The sequence below is a fragment of the Crinia signifera genome, chromosome 5, assembly GCF_055691185.1.
Source record: "Crinia signifera chromosome 5, ASM5569118v1, whole genome shotgun sequence".
In the NCBI taxonomy this organism is placed as follows: domain Eukaryota; kingdom Metazoa; phylum Chordata; class Amphibia; order Anura; family Myobatrachidae; genus Crinia; species Crinia signifera.
This window is the reverse complement of record NC_139221.1, coordinates 285,635,475-285,658,625: the sequence shown is the minus strand read 5'-3', so window position 1 is coordinate 285,658,625 and position 23,151 is coordinate 285,635,475. Positions and strand designations below refer to the sequence as shown.

Genomic DNA, 23,151 nt, shown 5'->3' with positions numbered 1-23,151 from the left:
GTCGACATGCAGATAGTTCGACATGATGTTAGGTCAACTTGCAGTAAGGTTGACAAGACTTTAGGTCGACCGGGTCATTAGGTCGACATTTTTTTTGGAGCCGACATGTGCCGAAAGCCGGTATTTCATGCCCTACCATTCACTATGGATAGTAAGAAACCGTGCTTGAAGCTTCGACATTTCAGTGTCCATGTCGATACAACATGTGCCGACAGGAGTATTTCATGCCCTACCATCCACTAGGATATAAGGGTAAAAAAGAAATAAATGTAGACTTTTTCACTGTCGACCTTACCCATGTCGACCGAATGACCCAGTCGACCTTACCCCGTGTCTCCCTAATGACCCAGTTGACCTTATGATCCTGTCGACCTTCCTGCACGTCGACCGAAATGTTTGTCGACCTAATGACTGTCTAACAACTTGTTGGTGACCAAATGATCCACACCCGTCCCCATCCCCTACTTCTCAAAGCTCTCGCTGGCTGGGGGCTCACAGACATATCAGCTCTTTTGCCTCTCCAGCGAGAGACATGGGAGAAATACAGTGGGAGAAAAAGTTGTCAGGAAGAAAAGGTGCGAGAGATGGGAGGAAGGAGGGCGACATGGGAGGAAGAAAACAGATGAAGATGGGAGGAAGGAGGAGAGAGAGGAAGTGTGGTTGGGCGGATGAGCAAGAGAGCGAGGTTGGGCGGAAGGGTCATTAGGTCTAACCTATTTAGGACGACATGCATTGAGTTGACCACTGAAGGCCGACAGGGCTTAGATGGACACCAGAAATAGGCTAGCGCAGCGAGCCATGCCCCTTGTGGTACACTCAATGTACACTTCTGAACTATGTCGACATTTGGGACAAAAAAACTTGAAAAACTTATGCCGTCCTTTTGACTGTTGTCCTTCCCATAGTTGACCTAATGCTTGTGTCGACATTCTGACCCGGTCGACTTTAGCCATGTCGACCTATTTCAGGTGTCGACCTAAGACTTGTCGTCCCAATGACCCATGCCGGGAGGAAGAGCGCCCAGGCATTTGAAGGGAAGTTGTGTGACGTTGTCCTCTTCCGGCTCCGGACAGCCTGTTTCTATTGCACCCACCGAGTATGTCCTGGGCTACACACAGACTGCACAGACTGCACACACTGGGAAAACTCATTAGGTCTTTGGATTAGCCGCAAAATCACCAATCCAGCTCCTTTTCACAAGCCAAGCAATTCTTAGGTCTGTCTGGGCGGGATTTCACCCAACTGCCATTTCGGGATTGTGAAATAGATTGGAAGTGACCGGTTTACCGCAGAGCTAACTACCAGCCTATGGGGCAGATACTGTATAAGAAGAAGTTATAAGGGAGGAGAAGTGAGCAAGTCAAGAAGTTGCCAATGGCAACCAATCAACAGGGAAGTTTCGTCTATAATTTGCATACTATAAAAGTATACAGAGCAGCTGATGGGCATCTTCTACACTGGATCGCTGCTTCATTCATCTGCCCCACAAAGGCACTTTTCATCGGTATGTAATGAGGACAACTTTTTTTCTAGTCATTTGGAATAATTGAATTTGTGGTTAAAGGTAAATGAGAAAACATTGACATTACCTGGCATAACTTCCAGCAGCTTGGTCTTTGCTGCGACTCTTGTACGCATCCGCATACTGCGGTCCCTACGTGGAGCAGTCTCTGCTAAGATTCCATTTGGCCAAAATGAGTCTCTGTAACCAATAAACCAAGTGACATATGTATTAATACATGTACTGCAGACAGTGTACTGCACACTTTACCTATGGGCAGATACTTTAAGTTGTTTGTAGGCAGCTTGCCCATTGGTGCTTAGGGCAATATCATACTAGTGTATGGAGGCCGTAAGATTAGGAGATCTACAGTATTTACTAAACCTTGGTGAGATATGAAGTGGAAAGTGACACTGCACCAGCCAATCCGCTCCTAACTGCCATGTTGCGTTTAAAAAAAGTTAGAAGCAGATTGGTTGGTACTTTATCTCTCTCCAAGGTATAGTACATAACCCCTATGTGAGATACTCAATTTTAATTGGCCATTATTAAAAGATATGACTGAATACATACACACACAATAAAATGAAAGCGCGCCCCAGCAAAAAAGGGTTTCCTTTCCCTTTTAATTGTGTAGCATTGTACATATGACTCTTGGAAGCACCAACAACCGAGTCAACATTGCCCTGTTATTAATGGTAATATCTACATATGTTGGATCTTTTTCAAACCAATCAAGAAATATCAAATAATAATGTCTGTGCTGAATCCTTCCTATGTTTGTTACTATTTATCTGTGCCATTTTCTACACCATTCCTCTGCTTATGACATGTACTGTAAAAAAACACACAAGGCATTTTGTGGACCTAGGAGCAGTGTGCAGAACAGGGTAATACAATTTAGGTACGCTGTTCAAAACACAGAATCCCAAGCCAACATTTCCATATTAATTCCATTTTTGTGAACGTGATTTACCTGAAATGTTTTACATAATCTGCTACTTGGTCAGGAGACGTCATTGACTCCACGTGATCAACAATTTTCCTGTTGAAAAAAAAAATAAGGTTGAGCGACACGGCTCTTAGTGGAATACATTCTGGTCTAGTGAACTCTGTGAAACACATTGCCAAACCGCGTGCTTAACATTACACTCTGCCAAAGCATTTTCACCTGTTAATTGTGTCTCCATATGTTGCTCTAATGAGCTGCTGAAGGAGGCTGGTGATTTGTCTTCTTAACCATTGATTTCTTTCTTTTAGGTCAAAGACTTCGTCCATGAGTAGCAGCATCACTCGTAGCGGAATATTGTCATCAACCTAACGAAACAAGATTGATGGGACGTCTCTGTTGAGATGTTCAGTGGTTAACTGTACAGTACTTTACTCAATCTTTGTCCCTTCTAGAGATTAAATAAAACATGTGGAATAGAGATTTGCATTTAGCTTTCATTAACGATACATCGCTGTTTGCTAGATCTTTTAATAGGAATCGCCATCTAATTTGTAATGTACAGTATAAGGTGTTGGGAAACAGTAGTATTCCACCGGCTTCAATAGAGACAATGTAACGCTGGGGTGGTATATACTTAGAGATACAGACTTGGGTGGGTGGGGTGAATTCCAGAAAGCCTATTTCTTAAGGCCCATACACAATGGCCGAATTTGCCCAGCGTGTATGGACAGCGATGATCATTGTCATCACTGGGGGGAAAGCCACTCAGTGCATACACACTGAGTGGCTTTCCCCCCTGCCCGGCACTGTCAGCAGGGGGTGGAGGACTTTCCAAAGGGCAGCGCTATGCAAAGCCGTCCACAAAGCCACCGGTTGTACCAGCAGATTAGTGGCGGCAGGCAAAGATGATGCGGCAGCGCGCAGCAGCCCTGTACACACTGGGCAGACGAGAAAAATGAGCGGCTTTCACATGACACCGTTAGGTCGACATGGGTCTATGTCAACATGGGTCTAGGGCAACAGGTCATTAGGTCGACACAAGCATTAGGCCGACAGTCAAAAGGTATTTCATGCTCTACCATCCACTAGGGCCCGAAGCATTGTGAGTGATGCTGTGCACTGGAAACTGTGTCAATGTCGACCTAACGCTTGTGTTGCTCTATTGACCTGTCGACCTAGACCCATGTTGACCTTGTCCCATATCGACCTAGAACCATGTTGACCTAACAGCGTCGACCAACTCGCTGTAGACCAAACGATCCCAACCCCACACCGCCAGGTCCTGCGCTGTATTACGCATTGCCCCAAAACTGCAGCACGATTGACTGCTGGCATTTGTGGGTGGCAACATTGGTTCTGTCTGTTAGATCTACAGTGTCTTGGTCGACACCAAAAGGTTGACATGCACCAGGTTGACACCGACAAAAGCAAACACAGGCAAAAGGTTGACATGGCAATTATTTACACATGAAAAGGCCGACATGCGGTTTTCCTGTTTTTTTTTTTTTTTAAATTCCGCAAAGTGAGCCATGAGGAGGTATGCGGGACACTAATTGACAAATCTCGACAATGACACTAGTTTTTTTTTTTTTTTTTAAATCGTGTCGACATGTTCATTTGTCTACATTTACCACGGCGACCTTTGGCTTGAGTTGACCTTTTGTCAATGATGACTATTTTGTTAATGCCCACCTTGTGCACGTCAACCTTTTGCCAATGCCGACATAATGCACGTGGGCCTATTGACTGTCCACCTATTGATTGCAGACCTTCCCATGCACACACATACATATCTCACAAGACAGCGTTTCACATAAGATGATCCCATAAAATAAGATCACACTAATAGTAAACAAATAATTTTCATAGGCTGGAACCATTTTGGCCGAATTCAATGGTCAATGCGTATTACAATTGTAAATGAAATGTTTTACAAAGCAACTGAAGGACGCTGCGTTGATGAAACTTTTCGCAAAACAATATTTAAGGGCAAGATGAGAAATGTTAGCAATGCTGAACGCAGCACCTGATCGCTTTACAGCCATGACCAAACATCCAGAGTACTTGAATACAAAGGAATTTATCAAAGTGACAGCAATGTGAGGATGTGCAGCGAGATAATATGGAATGCTTTGATGTGACATATAAAAATTCCCAGTGAAGGACAGGTGCAGATTTATGAGGATGACCAATACCCATATAATCACCAATAATGTTTCCGCTGGAAGTTCTAACCAAACATAAAAGATTTTCTATTCCATTCTGTGAACTACAGTATGTAGTGATTTCCACTCAGCACCCCTCTCCTCCACCCCTCCCCCCAAATACTGGGAAAAATACCACATCTTTAGTAACTATCAGCAGCAGCTGAGCCCCTTGGCGGACATAAATTATATTTACTAAAAGGTGTAAAAAATGCATTCATTACCCACCCAAATGAAGGTGATGGCCTTGGCAAATAGCATTCACAAACTTGTCAAGAGATCATGAACATCTATATATACCCTTGTCTGTATACATAAGTAGGCAGTTTGGAATATAGCAAGTCATCTATTTATATGCGAGAACTGAATAATCAACTTAAATAAACAATAACTGAAATAGATAATGGTTTGGCTGCATAGAATGTTGTGTTTTATTTTCAGACCACCCCATAGCATTGTATAAAAGAAGATTTGTACAGGTTGAGTATCCCTTATCCAAAATCCTCAGGACCAAAAGTATTTTGGATTATTCCATATTTTGAAATATTTTTATATTGCAATGAGGTATCTTGAATTTATGTTGTAAATAAAACACATAAAATACACAAATATATTTTATTTGTGCATGAAACAAGGTTTTAAAAAACATGAAACAAAGTTTGTATACAAGCTCAGGCACTAAATTTGAATGCCAAGCAATCACGTCCTTGCACATTTTTAGTGCCAGTTACAAGTTCTTTCCCCAGTAGTGCAGTTACAGATGTACCCAGCAGTTTTTTTTTTAGCAAATAATAAAAAAATAAAAGTACATTTTGGAGACTATGCTGTTCGGATAAGGGATACTCAACCTGTATTATCATCACAGCAAACCTCTGATCAACTGATTAATCACGACAGCCCATTTCCTCATAGTGAAAAGTAACTGGTAACAATTGCAATAAATACAATGGACGGTTTTCAATTACAATTGATTGTGGGTAAATGTCTAGCCGGTGGGAGGATGGGGCTCTTCTGTTAGTGAGGTGTGGCTTAGCAGAGATTTTGTTACACCTACCTTAACAGGGAACTGTTTCTAGTGAAACCTGTGTGTTGTTGGGTGCAAATTTTTTTTTTCCCAAATTATCCAACCAAATTGGATATCCCTAAAAAAAATATTGTTGAAACATCCGAAAAAAAATCACCGTTTTTTTTGTATCCGATGTTTCCTTGAGCTAATTAAATACCAGCCAAAGTCTGTGAAATACATCTTTAGTTTCACTACTGTACAGTATATCACGTACTTCTTGTTTTGGAGCATAAGATGCTGTGTATACATCTGAAACACACTAGAAATATTTAAAACCACTGGTAAATGACTCACATTGTCATCCAATTGGGCCGACACTCGACAGTGTTCTGGATCTGAACCAGGTTTTGGTACAAGAATTGGAGCCTTAACAAATAAAAAAATATATTAATAATAATGTAATACACTAATATACTGAAGTGTCACAACACACACAGTGAGGTCCATAGGAGTAGAACTGATTCCAAATTGCATTGTATACGGTGTGACTGTGTGCGGATACCTGTTATGTAGAGTAACTTCAATGTACACAATTTAGTACTCTACAGCCAGCCAATCAGTTCTTACCTGTCATGTTACAGGCTTAAGATGGCTGGAGATGATTGGCTGGATGTTTTGTCACTTTTTGAAGCTTGATACATCTCGCCCTCTGTGTAGTCTGATGCAGTGTACATGGTTTAGTGATGTGCTTATGATATGTATACTTCTTTTATTATGCATACATTTAAATCTGCGTTCGTTAATTAAAAATTACAATGCTGATGTTTGTTGGCCGGGGATTTTATTTCAGAGATTTAGTAAACAGTGGGGAAGATACAAGTGGGGATCGAAAGTTTGGGCACCCCAGGCAAAAATTCATTTTAATGTGCAAAAAGAAGCCAAGGAAAGATGGAAAAACCTCCAAAGGCATCAAATTACAGAGTAGACATTCTTATAACAGGTCAAAAAAAGTTTGATTTTATTTCCATCATTACACTTTCAAAATAACAGAAAACAAAAATTGGCATCTGCAAAAGTTTGGGCACCCTGCAGAGTTAATACCTTGTACTGCCCCTTTAGCAAATATAACAGCTTGTAAACACTTTTTGTAGCCAGCCAAGAGTCTTTCAATTCTTTTTTGAGGTATATTCGCCCATTCTTCCTTACAAACGTCTTCCAGTTCTTTGAGATTCCTGGGCTGTCTGTAACGCACTACTCTTTTAAGGTCTATCCATAGATTTTCAATTATGTTGAAGTCAGGAGATTGTGAAGGCCATGGCCACCGTGGATTTTGAGGTGTTTAGTATCATTATCCATTTGTAGAAGCTAGCATCTCTTTAACTTCAGCTTTTTCACAGATGACATCAAATCTCATTGAATCCATTTTTCCGTCTACTGGCTGCAAAACAACCCCAAAGCATGATTGATCCACCCCCATGCTTAACAGTTGGACAGAGGTTCTTTTCATTAACTTCTGTGCCCTTCCTTCTCCAAACGTACCTTTGCTCATTCCAGCCAAAAAGTTATATTTTAACCTCATCGGTCCACAGAACTTGATTCCAAAATGCATCAGGCTTGTCTATATGTTCACTTGCAAACTTCAAACGCTGATTTTTGTGGTGAGGACATCGAAGAGGTTTCTTCTGATGACTCTTCCATGAAGACCATATTGCAGTGGTTCCCAAACTTTTTCAAATCACGGCACCCTAGAGCATCAGAATTTATTTCACGGCACCCCTAGGCCAAAAGTTTTATTCGGAAATTTTGAAAAAAAAAGAAGTAAAAATGGTTTTATATGTCATACAGTACAAAGGTTTAATTATGAATGAGGGACAGGATTAGCTTCTGTTTGTACACATATTTTATTACTGACAACCCACCAGCAATGTTTTTGCCCTTTACATTGACCATAAATCATTTTAATTGGTCCTGGATCACCAACCCAAGGCACCCCTGCAAGTGTCTTGAGGCACCCCAGGGAGCCACGGCACACAGTTTGGGAACCACTGCCATATTTGTATAAGTATCCTGGAGGGATCATGCAGTCAAAGGTGGATTTTGACTTGCTTTTCTCACAATCCTGCGAGCTGTTCTGTGATATTTTTCTTGGTCTTCCAAATCTTGCTTTAACTTCCACTGTTCCTGATGACTGCCATTTCTTAATTACATTCCGAACAGAGGATATGGGCATCTGATAACGCTTTGCTATCTTCTTATAGCCTTCTCCTGCTTTGTGAGCGTCAACTATTCTCAGTTTCAGTGTTCTACATCATGGGTCCTCAAACTGCGGCCCTCCAGATGTTGTGAAACTACAAATCCCAGCATGCCTTGACACAGTTTTAACACTCCCTTATAGCAAAACTGTGGCAAGGCATGCTGGGATTTGTAGTTTCACAACATCTGAAGGGCCGCAGTTTGAGGACCCATGTTCTACACAACTGCTTAGAGGAAACCATGGTGCTGAGGGCAAGGTCAGATGAGTCTGGACTTTTAAAACCTTTTGAGATTGACATCACCTGGTCTTTATAGACGATGATTGAGAACAATCCATGACACTTTCAGATCTCAGCTGTCCAAAGGGGGCGGTGCATGCTATAAACTCTGCAGGGTGCCCAATCTTTTGCAGACGCCATTTTTGGTTTTCTGTTATGTGTAAATGATGGAAATAAAATCAAACTTTTTTAACATGTTCTAAGAATGTCTAATCTGTAATTTGATGCCTTTTGAAAGTTTTTTTTTAATCTTTCCTTGGCTTCTTTTTGCACATTAAAATAAATTTTTGCCTAGGGTACCTAAACTTTCGATCCCCACTGTATATTAAGCCTGGAGAAGAGATAAACTTGAGATAAAGTGAAAGGAGATAACGCACCAGCCAATCAACTCCTAACTGTCATTTTCAAACACATTGGCTGGTGCTTTATCTCCTTGCACTCTATCTCCAGTTTATCTCTTCTCCAGGCTTAATACATCTGCCCCATGTTGGTTATTTAATCTAAAGTGGCTCATTGGCATTGGAATGGATGGATACCAGATAAGCCACCTAGGAAGAAAATGGGTTTATTTCATAAGAAGTAGACAGTGGAACCAAGGTGGCAGATTAAAGCACTTAAAGTGACCCTACACGGTACAATAATTGGATGCGTTTTGGACTACATCGCATTGCATGTGATTTGCGTGCAATGCAATCTGAAGCTAGTTCAAAAAGTATGTGCAGCACATAAAGACTTTTTGAACTGTGCTATGGGATGTGTGCGGGAGCGTGCATCGCACCTGCAAAACGCACCGTGTATGGGCACCTTTACTGTACCCTCTGCAGATAAATAAAACACATACAATGTAGGATTGCAGCGACCGCATTGCAATGCTTATATGTTACTGTGCTACAAATGGTAGGACATATATGTGATCTATATGGCAGTTGTGCTGATAGAATACATTACATGTTTATTCAAAAAGAAACAAACCTTAAACAAAGATTGTTTTAGATCTTGCCCAAATCTTTCGGACATTCTACCCATGTTATTCATCCCTTCAGCCAAGCTATCCGGTATGGACTTCACAGCATTGGAAACGTTTCTCATTGAATTGCGCAGTGGATTTACAAACGTATCCATCTATAATACATAGCACATGGTAAAGGGAAGTATATCCATAATGAGAAACATAAAAACAAAACAAAAAAGCATGTCATTACATAAAAATTAAGGTAGATAAAGTAAAGCCCCGCATACATTACTGCGCCTTACTCTATGGAGAAGTCGCAGCCAACCCCCCTTGAGCCACTTGGGAGCTTACAGGGCAGCAAGATTGCGTGCAATAATTCACATGTAATCCCATTCCACACTGCCGGGGGGCTGTCCAAGATGGAGGTGGGACATGCAAGCAAACTTTTTCACCCAATTTCTCGGCCTGATCACTCAGAATCAGGTGAATAGTGGACAAATTCAGACTAGTTTATGGCCAGCAAACGATTGCTAAATGTAAATGTGGCAGTTTTATTAGTTTTTCTGTTTGGATATATTTCATATCCCAATATTAAACAAGGGAAAAATATTCCATCATCACAAGAAAAGCAGTTTTACCTTACTATGGAAAAACCAATTGTACAGTATGTATGAAATTGGTGGTAATTCAGATGTGGTAATATTTGTTTCACATGCAGCAAAGTACCAATTATCGATGCTTTGCGCTTGTGCAGTACCCATTGTGTGTATTAACAAACGAATCCTAAAAAACGTCCGACACTGATCGTTACCAACGATTGACAGTCTGCTGCCATTCTAGCGTGGCGTTTGTGTCCGTTTCTTGAAATGGAGGCGAGTTGCCATCACTGCAGGTGAGGGAGGAGGCCAGGGTCGCTGTCAGAGGGTGGAGATTGTCTGGTCTCTAGGTGTGGCAGCCACATGGGTCATAAAGATGGCTGATGAAGGTACCAGGAAAGATCTGAAATTGCCTCCTAGGATCAGTGATGCATGCAGGAGGTGTGGCATCTCCTACTGTATTACAAAAATTGGTGCAATCACTGCTGCTTCTACATAAGCAGCAGCCATAGCAACTCCAACTACATCTGAAGTAGCCACATTGTGTTTTAATAGCTCATGTGATTTGCCATCTACTAATCTTATTGTTTTAGATACAAAAGATCTGTAACCAATTGTCCTAAAGAAGTTTTCCATTTGCAGCAGAGTAAAGATGGCTACACATATGTACTTGATACTTGGCTGATCAGGTTAAACGCTCCCGATAAGCCACAAATTAAGAGACCAACGCCATACCTTACGTGCAAAGTCCCCCTTTCCTTTATTGTAGGCTTTGTTCTCCAGAAAGTCAAACACGTAATGGGCAAGAGATGGACAGGCCTTCAGCAACTCAGATGTCATTAACAACTAGAACATAAAAAACAAAGATCCACCTTTAAAACACTTGTCAACTAACATTCACTTAAAGCAGTGAATAAAGCTGAGACACAGTCATTTCCAGGTACAGAATGGGAGATGGATACCTGTAAGTAAGCATTCAGATCTGTTTTTCTTTTTTCTAAAAATTCTTTGTCCATGTTGTTGAAGGTCTTTTTGCCCGGGAGCTTCAGGATGTTGGCGAGGTTTTCAAACTGAAAATCGAATTAAAAAAACAAACAAAAAAAATGATGGTATAAAAACATAAAGAGGAGCAGACCTGGAAAATGTGAACAGTTGGGGGCACTTGTGGACCAGGGTTGGGAACCGTTGTCCTAGAAGGTGCTAAATAAATAAAGTTCTTCAACAGAACTCCTACCTTACTAAATATACCGCTAAATCTATCTGCTCATAGTAAATCCGCCCAACTTTCAATGCAACCTGGTTTTGTCAAGCTATAAACTTGTTCCTTTTTTTTTTTTTTTTGCTTTAGTCCCAATTCTCAAATCAGCCTAACAATGTCTGAGCGCAATGAAAAATACTCTGGTCACTGTCTAAGAGACAAAAATGCAAACCGCTGACAAATTATATCATCCCACTTCCCCCGGGACAGTAAAACAGGTATTTTATATCTTCAGACAGATGATCATGGCCATAAAATGCTGCTGTATACTGTAAGTCACTGGAAAAAAAAAAAGTGTTACACGGGCAGGAATTTTTTTTTAGTTTTTGTTTTAGAACAATTACTGAATTCAGTGGGTGGGAGCGACTGCTAAGCCTCGGGATCAGGAGTTTATGGACAGCTGGAAGTGGAATATATATTCACATTGCCTCATCTACTTTAACAATGGCCCTGAGAGAGGTCAATGTAGGTTCAAAATACGATTAAAATTTGTCACCTAAATTTCAGACCTTAAAGAGCAATATAAAGTAGGCTCTTAACTGAATGTGAAACTAGAATATTCCCTTGCACTGCGCCAAAACGCCCCTTATTACTAAATGAAATGAGGCTCGATCTACTAAGGACCCGAAGGAGACCACCAACACTTACGAGTAATCGATAAACACATTTTACAGTCATTTGTAAACACAAACAAATGCAGTTAATAACTCAAAATTTCCTCGGCACCATCTGGGAACTTAACTGACGTTTTACAAGAACTTTATATAACAATATGAGCGAGACAATAAAAGGCACTTTTCTGGTGGCACATGGAAATGTCTCCAGCTGTCCCCAGCTCAGACCTCACAGATCCATAAGCTTTCACCTAAAGCCTATACGTTCAATTCCCAAGCTCGGTTTTTCCTACGTAAGCCCTGTGACAAATACTACGAATGATTTAAGCCACTGTTCCACACCCATCCTTCTGCTGTTCCAAACGCTTCTCTAGAAATGAGCCAGGGTTCTGTTACAAGATAAATAGGATTTCCCTCATCACTAAAGAGCTCTGTGATACATTATTGCCAAATCTCATAAGCGATATTCCACAAGTATAACAGTTACAAACAGAAATGAAGCCTACGCCACAATTCAGATGTGTCCTCATATACCTAGCCTCAAAACGGCAAGCAGCGAGATAGTTGCTTGCGCCTCTGCTAACACCAGGCTTCTTTTACCTGAAAAAGCATCATTGGGGGGTACTCAATGTGTGCAGGTATTTCCGACAGTCGTAAATACCGGCACACATCTATTCAATGCGGCTGTTTCTGACTGCACTGAAGCCCGTACAGATTCGACTTTCTAAAAAGTTGAATCTGCATTGTCGAAAATGGGTGCTGGATCCGCATCAGTTTTTTTTTTAAAATACACGCATATTCAACAATCCAAACGTTTCCGCCATTCGGAAGATTGAATCCCAACTGTCAAATTGACGTCGGACAGTCGGAATCAACATTGAATACCCCACTTATACCCCTTTCACATCGCAAATACCAGGTCACACAGGGATTTGGACATGGGTTCTTCTTGTGAGCGACCCGGCATTTGCTAGGTGATGCTCCCTTCAGCGACCAGGCAATAAGCCTGGTTGCTGGTGTTGCACAGGGGTGGGTGGAGCAGGGGCGCATCATCGGGGGGCGGGGGAAGAGGCAGCACTCAAAGCTGATGCTGCCTCCTCCCTATAGTGTAAACAGGACCCAGGTCATTTGACTTAGGTTATCCATTTACATTGCCCAGGGTCCGACCTGTGTAAAACCCTACTTTTTCCCTTTTGGAGCTTTCACACTGTACAGAGACCTGGGTCGGACCCGGGTTATTTGTGCGGTGTAAAAGGGGTAACAGTTGCTAAGTGATGCAGCTAGGACACACTGATTTATTTAATATGCAATACTTTTATTCCTGTGTGCATGCAGTCTGTATACGAAAGAAATGGATTTTGGCATGGGGAAAAAGCTGTATACCGATTCAGAGACTCGCAGAAAGATACACAAGCGTCACATTTCAAATGAATCAGCGCAGTCTCCTGAAGTGTTCTATTTGCAACTAAGACGCATTTTCGGGCAAGTCAACAAGACGCTAGCAGAGTCGCAAGGGACCTTTAATGCAGAGTTTGGTCCGACTGCAGCAACAGTGTATAAGGACCCCTCTGTTCTACATAGTTCTACCCACAATCTTACTATTGAGGAAGAAGGTAATAAAGACCAAGGGGGATAATTATCAAACCTTCTCAAGAGGTGGTGTTGTTGCCTATGGCAATCAATAACATTCTAGTTTTTTTTAGAAAGTAGCAGATAAATGAAAGCTTGTATATGCACTTGTCTTTTTTAGATTTGTTAACTATCTCCCCATATATTGTAAGATAGATGTTACAGACACACAATAGGGAAACACACTTTACGCTGTACCATAACCTTTATACAATACACCAACACATATGACGAGGTATCAGGGGGTGTATGAGAACTCTTGTGCCAGTGAGGTCTTAGTGAATTTATAGGTTATAAAGGTTGGGACTACAGTATATGAGAAATGCTTGGGACCAGAGGTATCTTGAATATTTTCTTATTTTGCAATATTTGCATACCATAATGGGATATCTTGTGGATACAAAATGTATTTATGTTCCATATACACCTTATACACACAGCCTAAAGCTAATTGTATACAATATTTAATAATTGTGTGCATCAAACAATGTTGTATACATTGAACCATCAGAAAGCAAAGGTGTCACTCTCTCGCTTAAAAAATGATGTATTTTGAAATACAGGTATTCTGTATTTTAGAATTTTGGCTATGGAACTCAGCCTGTATTGTTATAATTACTGCTTCACCCTGGGGAAGGACCCCTGCACCGTATGTAACAGATAGGTGCACCAAGGGCGGCATGAAGTTAGCCGCAGTAATTCAACATGACTAATATTCGTCCGGGGCTTTCACGTTAGCCCCGATAGCCGGCACTTATCAGAATTATGCTCTGCAAGCCTCAAGCACACAACACATAATACCGGCTAACCAGCCCTTAAAGTCACCATAACATATTGGTATGGTAGCTTATCCCAGATGCTATTTGTATCAGACGAAAACGGGGCAATCTTTTTTGCTAAGAATAACCATATAATGACCATGAAGCAAAATAGCTTGTTATTCATTATAAAAAAAGATTGCAACAAATAGGATACCCCAAAGTATACTGTCTCTGGAGGGTATTCAATCTCCCGCCGCCATTTCCGATGGAGGACATGGCAGCTGACAGCATTGAACAGGGATCTCGGACAAACGTGCCCAACTTCACAAGCAGTCATGCACAGTGTGTCGATAACGGCCAGGAATTGTCGAGCTCCCAGCCGCAGCCCACTGATTTCCGGACGCTTCTCATGGCCACGCCCTCTTCTCGGTGCTCGGCAGGCGGGACATTGAATCCAGTCTGCAAAATCACAGTTGAGCTGGCTGAGAATGGGACAGGGTCATGGCTGTTAGGCCAGCCCAACAGTCATGACCCTAAATTGAATACCCCCCTCTGCCCTATTCTTTCAACTTATAATGCATTGGCAGCAATGTCCAGTTAATTCCCATTTCCACTTACATAATGTAGCTTACAGTATTGAAATACAATTTTTGATTACTCAAGGCCCTGATTTCAGTAAATCCCCAGCTTGGGTGTGCCCCCCGTACCTGCTCAGTGATCCTCATGTGGAAGTCATGGAAGTCACTGTAACGGCGATAGGTTTTCCACGTTTCTTCAATGCCATCTAAGCCTCGCCGATGGACGGTGATGGCATACAGTGCATAGGTTTTGCCATGTTCGTTACAAACTCCTGCCACAGCATATGGGTCACAGTCAACATGAACTGGTAGTTTAAGTACAATGTACAGGACCAAATACAAAACACAAAAAACAACAACAAAGGGATAGAAGCAGAAAGTATGAAATGGCAGGAGGAATGAGCAGAGAATGAATAGAAAAAAAAAACTAAATGTTTCCATAAATAAAAACAATAAAAATGTACCCGTTGCCAAGTACAGCGGAGGCTACCATTTTGTGCTCAGAACGATCAATGCCTCATTTGAGTTGTTCTAGCGATAATACGGTGAACCCATAAGTTGCATCCCAGCGTATATTAGTTGAGGTTCATCTCACAAAATGGCTGCCTCCTCTGTGACAAAGAGGAGTGTGCAACACATATTAAAGGATGAATATTTAACAAAATGTTATACTATATACTGTAACTACAATTTGACCTTAAAAAATCAAGTCAAAGGAACATAAACAGCAAACATTCTGTCATAAATGATGCATAGATACAAAATGTGGCACAAACAAAAAAGTATTTAATGTATCACTGCCAATATCAGACTGCCAACATGCACAAGGTCAGCAGTGACTGAAGTTTAACACAAGCAAAAGGTCGACATGGGAAATGGTCAACACATAAAAAGTTAAATGTTTTTCTTTTTTTGTGTGTCAATGTTGACGCCTGAAATTGTGGACTCCCAATAAGTGTAGCATGTACCCTTGCATGGCTCGCCTTGCTTCGAGGCAGTTGCCTCGCTGGCTCAGCAAACTTAACTGTTCCCAATTGGTGCCCACATGGATGATAAAGTATGAAAAAACGCAAAAAATGTAAATCAGGAAAAACTCAAGTCGACATTTTACTTGTGTCAACGCCGACTTAGCGCACATAGACTCTGTTAATGTAGATGTTGTACATGTTAACCTTTTGATGTCGACATATTGATGGTCTATCATCCGGATACCATTTATGAAGGATCGGCATAAGAATTCATTGGGTTTTTTTTTGTTTTTGTTTTTTTAAATTTAAGTTATGTTTTATATTTGTTCTCATGATTTGCATGTTATTAATAGGTGTGGACATACTGGAGTTACATTCAATTAACAATGTTGTTCTAGATCTATAGTTAAATAATATTTTCACAATGAACAGGAAGCAGATTATTAATAATATAAACAATATGCGGATCTTGGCTAAGGGCCTGATTCGGAGATGCAGGACGCGTGTTGTAGATGCAAGTTTGTGTGATGCAGCATCTGATCACTTGTGTGAACATTGCCCATCTGAGTTACTTGGGATGACCAGGCTGTTTAGGTTTCTGGGGCCAGTAATCTGCCTCACCACTCCCAGTAAATCTGCTACACCACATGCTGCTCAGCGCCTCCCCCTATCAGCCATAGCCTGCCAATCAGGTTGCAAGCTTAGGGGGCACTTTGTGTGAGAACGCAGGGCCTGTTCTGCACATGCACAGAATGGGTGGGGCGCATGCTCTGTCTTCCCATGATTGTAACTGTATGTGGGTTTGAGTACAACTATTGAGAGAATTATTTGGATGCAAGGTTTTCGAGGTGGCAGGTTAGTAAGCTCTGAAAACTCAGCGGCATGTGAGGGCTGCTGGGAAATGTAGTTCTCCCGGTGGTACCACCCATGGTGTGTGTGTGTGTGTGTGTGTGTGTGTGGGGGATGTACTCATGCACACTACACATCGCTGCTGCAGAAGACCTGGCTCCTGATACTGGTTGAAGAAGACATTGCTTCAGAAGTTGAGTAAAGGAGTGCACACACAGGCTGCAGCGGGGAAATTTTGACTAAGCTATTTTTGCTTAGTCAAAATCTCCATGTCGCTGCTGGAGCCCATGTCCAGCAGCAGCCCATGGGTACAGCCTAATAGACAATGCAGCATCTAGCAAGAATATTCTTGCCTGCAGTGTCTATTAGGATGGGTGATATTGACGCTGCGGGGCCGCGCATCACTTGTAAGCACTGTGTGGGGCTATGTAGTCAAAATCTCTTCGATGAATCGCCCTGTGTGTACATGGCTTATTTACTGATTAATTAAGATAATTTGAAACTTCTAATTGCTTAATTAATCTATGGGGGAGGGGGTGCCAGAGCAAATCATATCATGCTGATTTTCCTTAAAAAAAAATAACGATTTTAGGAAAATCAGACTTTCCCTATAGAAATAACCACATCTGGATACTGTGCTAAACATTAGCTTAAATGGTACCTATATAATGTGGATGTGATTTAGCCTATTGCTCATTAACATATACAAATCAGGTCAGTTAGTGGTCATTCTATACATTAGCCATGGTGGCGACTTTGGTCCAGAACCCGACGCCTATTTATCCATGTGTGCTTTTCATAAGGTATAACAGACACAACAGGCAGATCTATGGACCCAGTTCTAGACATGAGTTCTCAGTGCAGACACTTATCTGAATGAGGTCTCACCGCACATGGACATCATCACACTGTGCACTAGGGACCTGATGATTACGTCAGGTCCTATATTGTATATGCATATGGGTCCGATACCCCAATGTTCTAAAGAGCACTTCTACATACAAAGGGCCTGATTCAGACCTGTTTGCTAGGCTGCGTATACCTGCACCACCCGCATCCCCTCGCTAGAATGCGAGAGGATGTGTACGAGAACGCATCCCCTTGCATGCGGCTGAAGGGGAGAGAATTCATCCGATGGTCGCCGACCATCAAATGATTTCTCCCTCCTTTGGTAATAAAAGTCAGTCTAAACCAATTTCTATTTACACCGCAGATTGCTGAAAAGGGGGCGGGGAGCTGACGTCATGTGACGTCAGCAGCCAACCCTGAGCAGGCATCAACCCGCCTGCATTTCCAGGGGAACGCCCATAAAACGCTCAGAGTTCCCTTGCTACCGCCCCCCCTGCCCGCACCCATTCCGCCCCTCCTGAAATGAACGGCACGGCGAGTGTGTAACTCGCCGAATCCGTTCGCTCCGGGGATTGCGCGTGCATGGACACAGGGCAGAATTTTGACCCGAATCTGAATGGGCCCCAGAGTCACAGCAGGTGACGAGGTAACGTACCATCAGGGTGGCATTGGGATTGGATTGTTCCAGTAATTCACATTTCTCCTCTAGAAAATATTAGTAAAACAATAATGATATTTAAGTGAACCTGAAGAATGTGTTGGCTTTTCATCTGCTCAGACAGTGAGCACATATTTCATTTCCAGCCTGCTGGTTTCATCTTTCATATGGTATTTGTCACGCCTATTAAAAGATTTATGGCTCAGGGAAACATTTAACACTGTCAAGAAATCGCTGTGTACTTCAAGCAACATGATGTGTATATATATATATATATATATATATATATATATCTGCTATCGCCCAGCAGGAAACGCATCTATACAGAGAGGGAATTGTGGAATGCGTCATGTGAATAGAAAGCATTTTATACGTACAGTACATGTGTAATGTGTGTACATGCTGACACTCACCCATGACGCCGGTAAAGGAAAATACATAAGTTACATGTGCGCCGGGTCCTCAAAAGTCAATTGTTGAAACTTTTTAAAGCAAACTTAAAAAAGTGTCTGAACCATTTAAATGTGTAGCCTCTAAATCTGGGCACGCACTTGTGTACAGTGTGTGTACTCGTCCGATATCGAGACCCTGTAAGGGAAAGTGCATGCAAACTAGTCAATGCAGGTGGACAAGGGAGTGACGGGGGATAAGATGCTGCAAAGGGTGGCGTGGCATCGCTACTGATGTCTTGTACAGCAGGGCTGACATGAAGACAAAGCTAGTGATGGCGGGGGCATGACAATATGGCTGATATATCGCTCCGCACAGAATGAGGCAAAATATCAGCCAATACTTCAATCTAGTGCAGTGATGGCTAACCTTGACACTCCAGCTGTTGTTAAACTACACATCCCAGCATGTCCGACATCAGTTTTAGCATGGCCAAATAGTAAAACTGTAACAGGGCATGCTGGGATGTGTAGTTCAACAAAAGCTGGAGTGTCAAGGTTAGCCATCACTGGTCTAGTGTGTACCCGGCTTTAATCAATATCTAGAGTGACATCACAGAATATCGATTGTAGGAATGGTCACTGATCCCACATATTGCGGTCTGGCCTGACCGGTTAGCCTTTCCCGATGTATGTAGTTATATATGTGAAGTATATTAAAAGCAAATCATGCAAAAATAAGTAACCAGCAAAGAAACGTGTCAGTAACGAATGCGTTTAAATTAGATCTACAATAATGTCTCCTAAACAACTTGTACTCTCAAATTTACATTCCCCACTAAAGGGAAAGCAGACCAAGTGACGGATGAGTAGGTAGGATTATGGTGACAGGTGGTACGCTCCTGTTACATGGGAGAAATGGTATTTCCCAGTGTCGGGACCACTGATAGAAAACGGTCAGGATTATGCTTAAAGGCTGCAAACACCAATCCTGTGCTTTATATCTGTATATTGTGCACCCTGTATGTAGCCGAATTGTGCGTGCCCTATTTTTCTACACTTTTGGCCCCTAGCAAATCAAGTACATTAATAATATTCCAATTATTAAATATATAGATGTGTCACAACAGAAAACTGAATATGAGATGTTCATCATGCATGCTAAGTCCTTTCGGTACCGCTGCTACTTGAATGGCGCTCAATGAGCAGTGACAGGGCAGACAAAATGGCTACCGTGGAAGAAAAGGGTCCTTATTACACAACATGAGGGTAATGCGGACGTGTGGATGTCGCGATAGCTTTGATGGAGTGACAGAGATGTGCACACATGGAACGGGTGATGCGTCAAATGTGAGGATAGGGGGTTTCTGTGAGGGAAGTATCGGAAATGGCTCTCACCAGTGTCAGAAATATAAGCGTGAATTTGTACCATCTCATCAGTGCTGACGTTCGACAGGTCGTCAAGAGACTGAAAGGGGGAAGAAAAAAGATGTCTTATTACAAATTGGGTAAATAACACATTTAAAGAAATAACACTACATCATGAAAAGAAGAAAAACACGCAGACATTGACTGAAGACATTTTCTTCTATTTTGTGCTACTTTCCCTTTAAGCAAACAAAAAATCTTGCAACTCTGTGACCTTAGGAATGACCTTTCCCCCCAATTCATTGCCTGGTCTGTTTATTGTAACTGAGTGACACAGGGGAGCTGTATTATTTGAGTAGGCATTTACTCCAGACATGGAGCCAGGCCAGAAACAACTAATCTGCTAGTGTTCAAACACCTGCACAAGCACGGCTGTCCCAGAATAGCACTAAACATTGCAAACCCAGAGAAAGGAAAAGATTCCTTCACATACACACTATTGTTTCCCGGACCTCATACCAACACCAACGTTTCCTCCTCATTCAGAGAACTGCTCCTTTCCTCATCAATAAACGCGAGAATGCCATTCACTGCGGCAGCCAGACTACACTACAGGGGTCAGGTGACGACGAATGGCGGACATTTTTATTTTTGAAAAAAAGGACAAGAGACTAATCTGTGAACTAAAAATAGAGGTTTAATACCTCTTTTGGATAGGGCTCAAGGAGTTGTATTTGCCTCATAGAAGCATAATGGGGTAATCTAACAGTTTCCGAGTTTAATCACCCGGCATGAATTTTTGCGACTTCATGACTAAATGCAAAGTGGCGATCAGATGATAAGGAAGTGATTGCCGCTTTAAAATTATCGGCCAACACAACAAAACCACACATGTTCCATAATCTTGCCATAAAAAAAATGAGGTTTGTGAAGCAACAGTAATATCCTGCACATTACACATGGGTATGGTATGGCAAGTCAACAATGCCTAGGTCGATCTCAAAAGTTCAAGATGCACAAGGTCAACAAGGCGAGAGGTCAACATGAGTTTACATGAAAAAGTAAAAAAGAATAAAAAGAAATCCCCCAAAATGCATGTTGACATTTTCTGGTGGCGACCATAGACCTGGTGAGCCATTGCTTGTGTTGACTTTCTGACAATGTTTACCTATACATTATTTGTCAACCATCTGGAATCCTTATAACTTACATCTTGCCCATCAAATATAGACTTCAGTATTTGTTTTACGGTCTATCTCTCCCCATCAGACACGGACATCTTTCCAACCATTAAATATCCTTTAATACCCTACTCTTCCTAAATGCTTATTCTACTCCTTAAATCCATATCGATCTAATCTCTCCACTGCACACACTAATGCCCTGTACACACGGTTCCATGTAGTATATTTTTCTATTCAATTTTGCTTATATAAGTAACTTCGAATCAAAATCAAACGCATTCAATTTCGATTCGATCCCGATACGCGGCATCGAAATCAAATCAAAATATAAATCTAATTAAAGAGAGCGCATGTATACCAATAGGTATGATTTTATTAAAAAAGCGTCATTAATTAAAAATACATTTAATAATAGTTACCCTAAAACTATATTAGGTATTATGTGCCCCTTGGGAACAATCCCTTTATGTAGACTTTTAATTGGCAAAGTCCAGAAACATATCAATATCAAAACGTCTCCAAATCACAGTCTTGGACCAATATTCAATAAATGTAAATCCAGTACTTGAATTGATTGTTCCCAAAACAAGGTATCTCACCACTTGTCATCCACCTTGCAAGAATATTCAGGTGCCGGCATTAATGTATTTGTAGTTCCACGCAACAGATTGCTCAGTGAGTCAGCTTGCACTGTTTTAAGGAGATCTCGGTACTTGTGTATTATAGCGGCGCCCCCGATGTCCATCGTACGATGAACGTATCGCATCGCATCGCATGCCATGTACCCGATGGCATGCGATGCGACGTGATTTTGACCCCCTATACGATGAAAAATTGTATAAGCACCCTAAAGGGTGCTTTTGAGCACCCCAATGGGTGCTTACAATGTTAAATGCACCCCCACGCCACTCCCCCACTATAAACGTGAACCCGAAGCGTGGCGAGCGCAGCGAGCCCGCGAGGGGCGGCGGTACGCATCCTACGACCTTTTCATACCCCCACTATCCACGTCGGCGTGGAGTTGAGAATAGAATAGTGTGGCGAGCGCAGCAAGCCACCGAAGCGTGGCGAGCGCAGCGCGCCCCGCGAGGGGACGCGGATACCTTCACAGGTAAAGGCGTCCCTTCGCGGGCTTCACAGGTATCCGCGTGCGCTCGCCACGCTTCGGGCTCGGTGGCTCGCCACACTATTCTATTCTCAACTCCACGCTGACGTGGATAGTGGGGGTATGAAAAGATCATAGGACGCATACCGCCGCCCCTCGCGGGCTCGCTTCGCTCGCCACGCTTCGGGTTCACGTTTATAGTGGGGGGGGGGGGGGGGGGGGGTGGCGTGGGGGGTGCATTTAACATTGTAAGCACCCATTAAGGTGCTTATACAATGTTAAATCGCATCGCATCGTATGGCATTGTATGCCATGTACAATGGCATACAATTTGAAAATTGTATGCCAGCGTACACTATCGTATCGTACCATCGTATGCGTTATGGTATGCGATGCGATGGGCGCTGCCAAAATACACAAGTACCGAGATCTCAGACCCGGAGCTTACCAGGTCCTGGCAATGTCCGTCCGGCAGTAAGTTGATTCAGGCGCCGTCTGCAATACGCGGTCTTCGGCAACCACACATCAGTTGCCCGACGGTTGCCAAAGACCGCGTATTGCAGACAGCGCCTGAATCAACTTAAGCTCCGGGTTTGAGATTACCTTAAAACAGTGCAAGCTGACTCACGGAGCAATCTGTTGCGTGGAACTACAAATACATTAATGCCTGCACCTGAATATTCTTGCAAGGTGGATGACAAGGGGTGAGATAACTTGTTTTGGGAACAATCAATTCAAGTACTGGATTTACATTTATTGAATATTGGTCCAAGACTGTGATTTGGAGACGTTTTGATAGTGATATGTCTCTGGAACGAATGGCAAGGCAGTCGCACCATGTGTACACCCCTTTATTGCCATAAGCAGTGTTCAGTCTCTTGCTTGGTCTTCCATATTAAATGGTAAACTGACCACTTGTGAAACGGTTTAAATTGGAATCAGTTTGTATGTGTCCACACTAATTATGCCCCCTCACCTTATGTACAGGACTTTGATGATACCCTATGTCTCTACACTTTCCATTCAAATTCTTGAATTGTTATATACTGCAATTAAGTGACAAAGATGACAGGAATTTGCAAATAATGAAGGGGACTAATGTATGGTAATTCTGTAGCTCAGATGATTCACTTCTCAAAAATATACAAATCACAGATGTAAGACTTATTTTTCCATCTCCTGCTGGCTGAGCGGCTTTT

At 42.1% G+C, this 23,151-nt stretch overlaps 1 protein-coding gene across 1 annotated transcript in view; it reads right to left on the bottom strand.

Moving 5' to 3' along the window:
* SNX13 (sorting nexin 13) overlaps positions 1-23,151 on the bottom strand; it is a 125,405-nt gene that overhangs the window by 5,623 nt on the left and 96,631 nt on the right. Inside the window, exons 17-25 of the mRNA XM_083189150.1 lie at positions 19,694-19,763; positions 14,712-14,854; positions 10,705-10,812; positions 10,478-10,588; positions 9,167-9,316; positions 6,018-6,089; positions 2,673-2,818; positions 2,478-2,546; positions 1,590-1,702 (exon numbers count right to left, since the gene is read on the bottom strand). Coding sequence (XP_083045276.1) covers positions 1,590-1,702; positions 2,478-2,546; positions 2,673-2,818; positions 6,018-6,089; positions 9,167-9,316; positions 10,478-10,588; positions 10,705-10,812; positions 14,712-14,854; positions 19,694-19,763 — 982 coding nt within the window. The remainder of the gene's footprint in view (positions 1-1,589; positions 1,703-2,477; positions 2,547-2,672; positions 2,819-6,017; positions 6,090-9,166; positions 9,317-10,477; positions 10,589-10,704; positions 10,813-14,711; positions 14,855-19,693; positions 19,764-23,151) is intronic.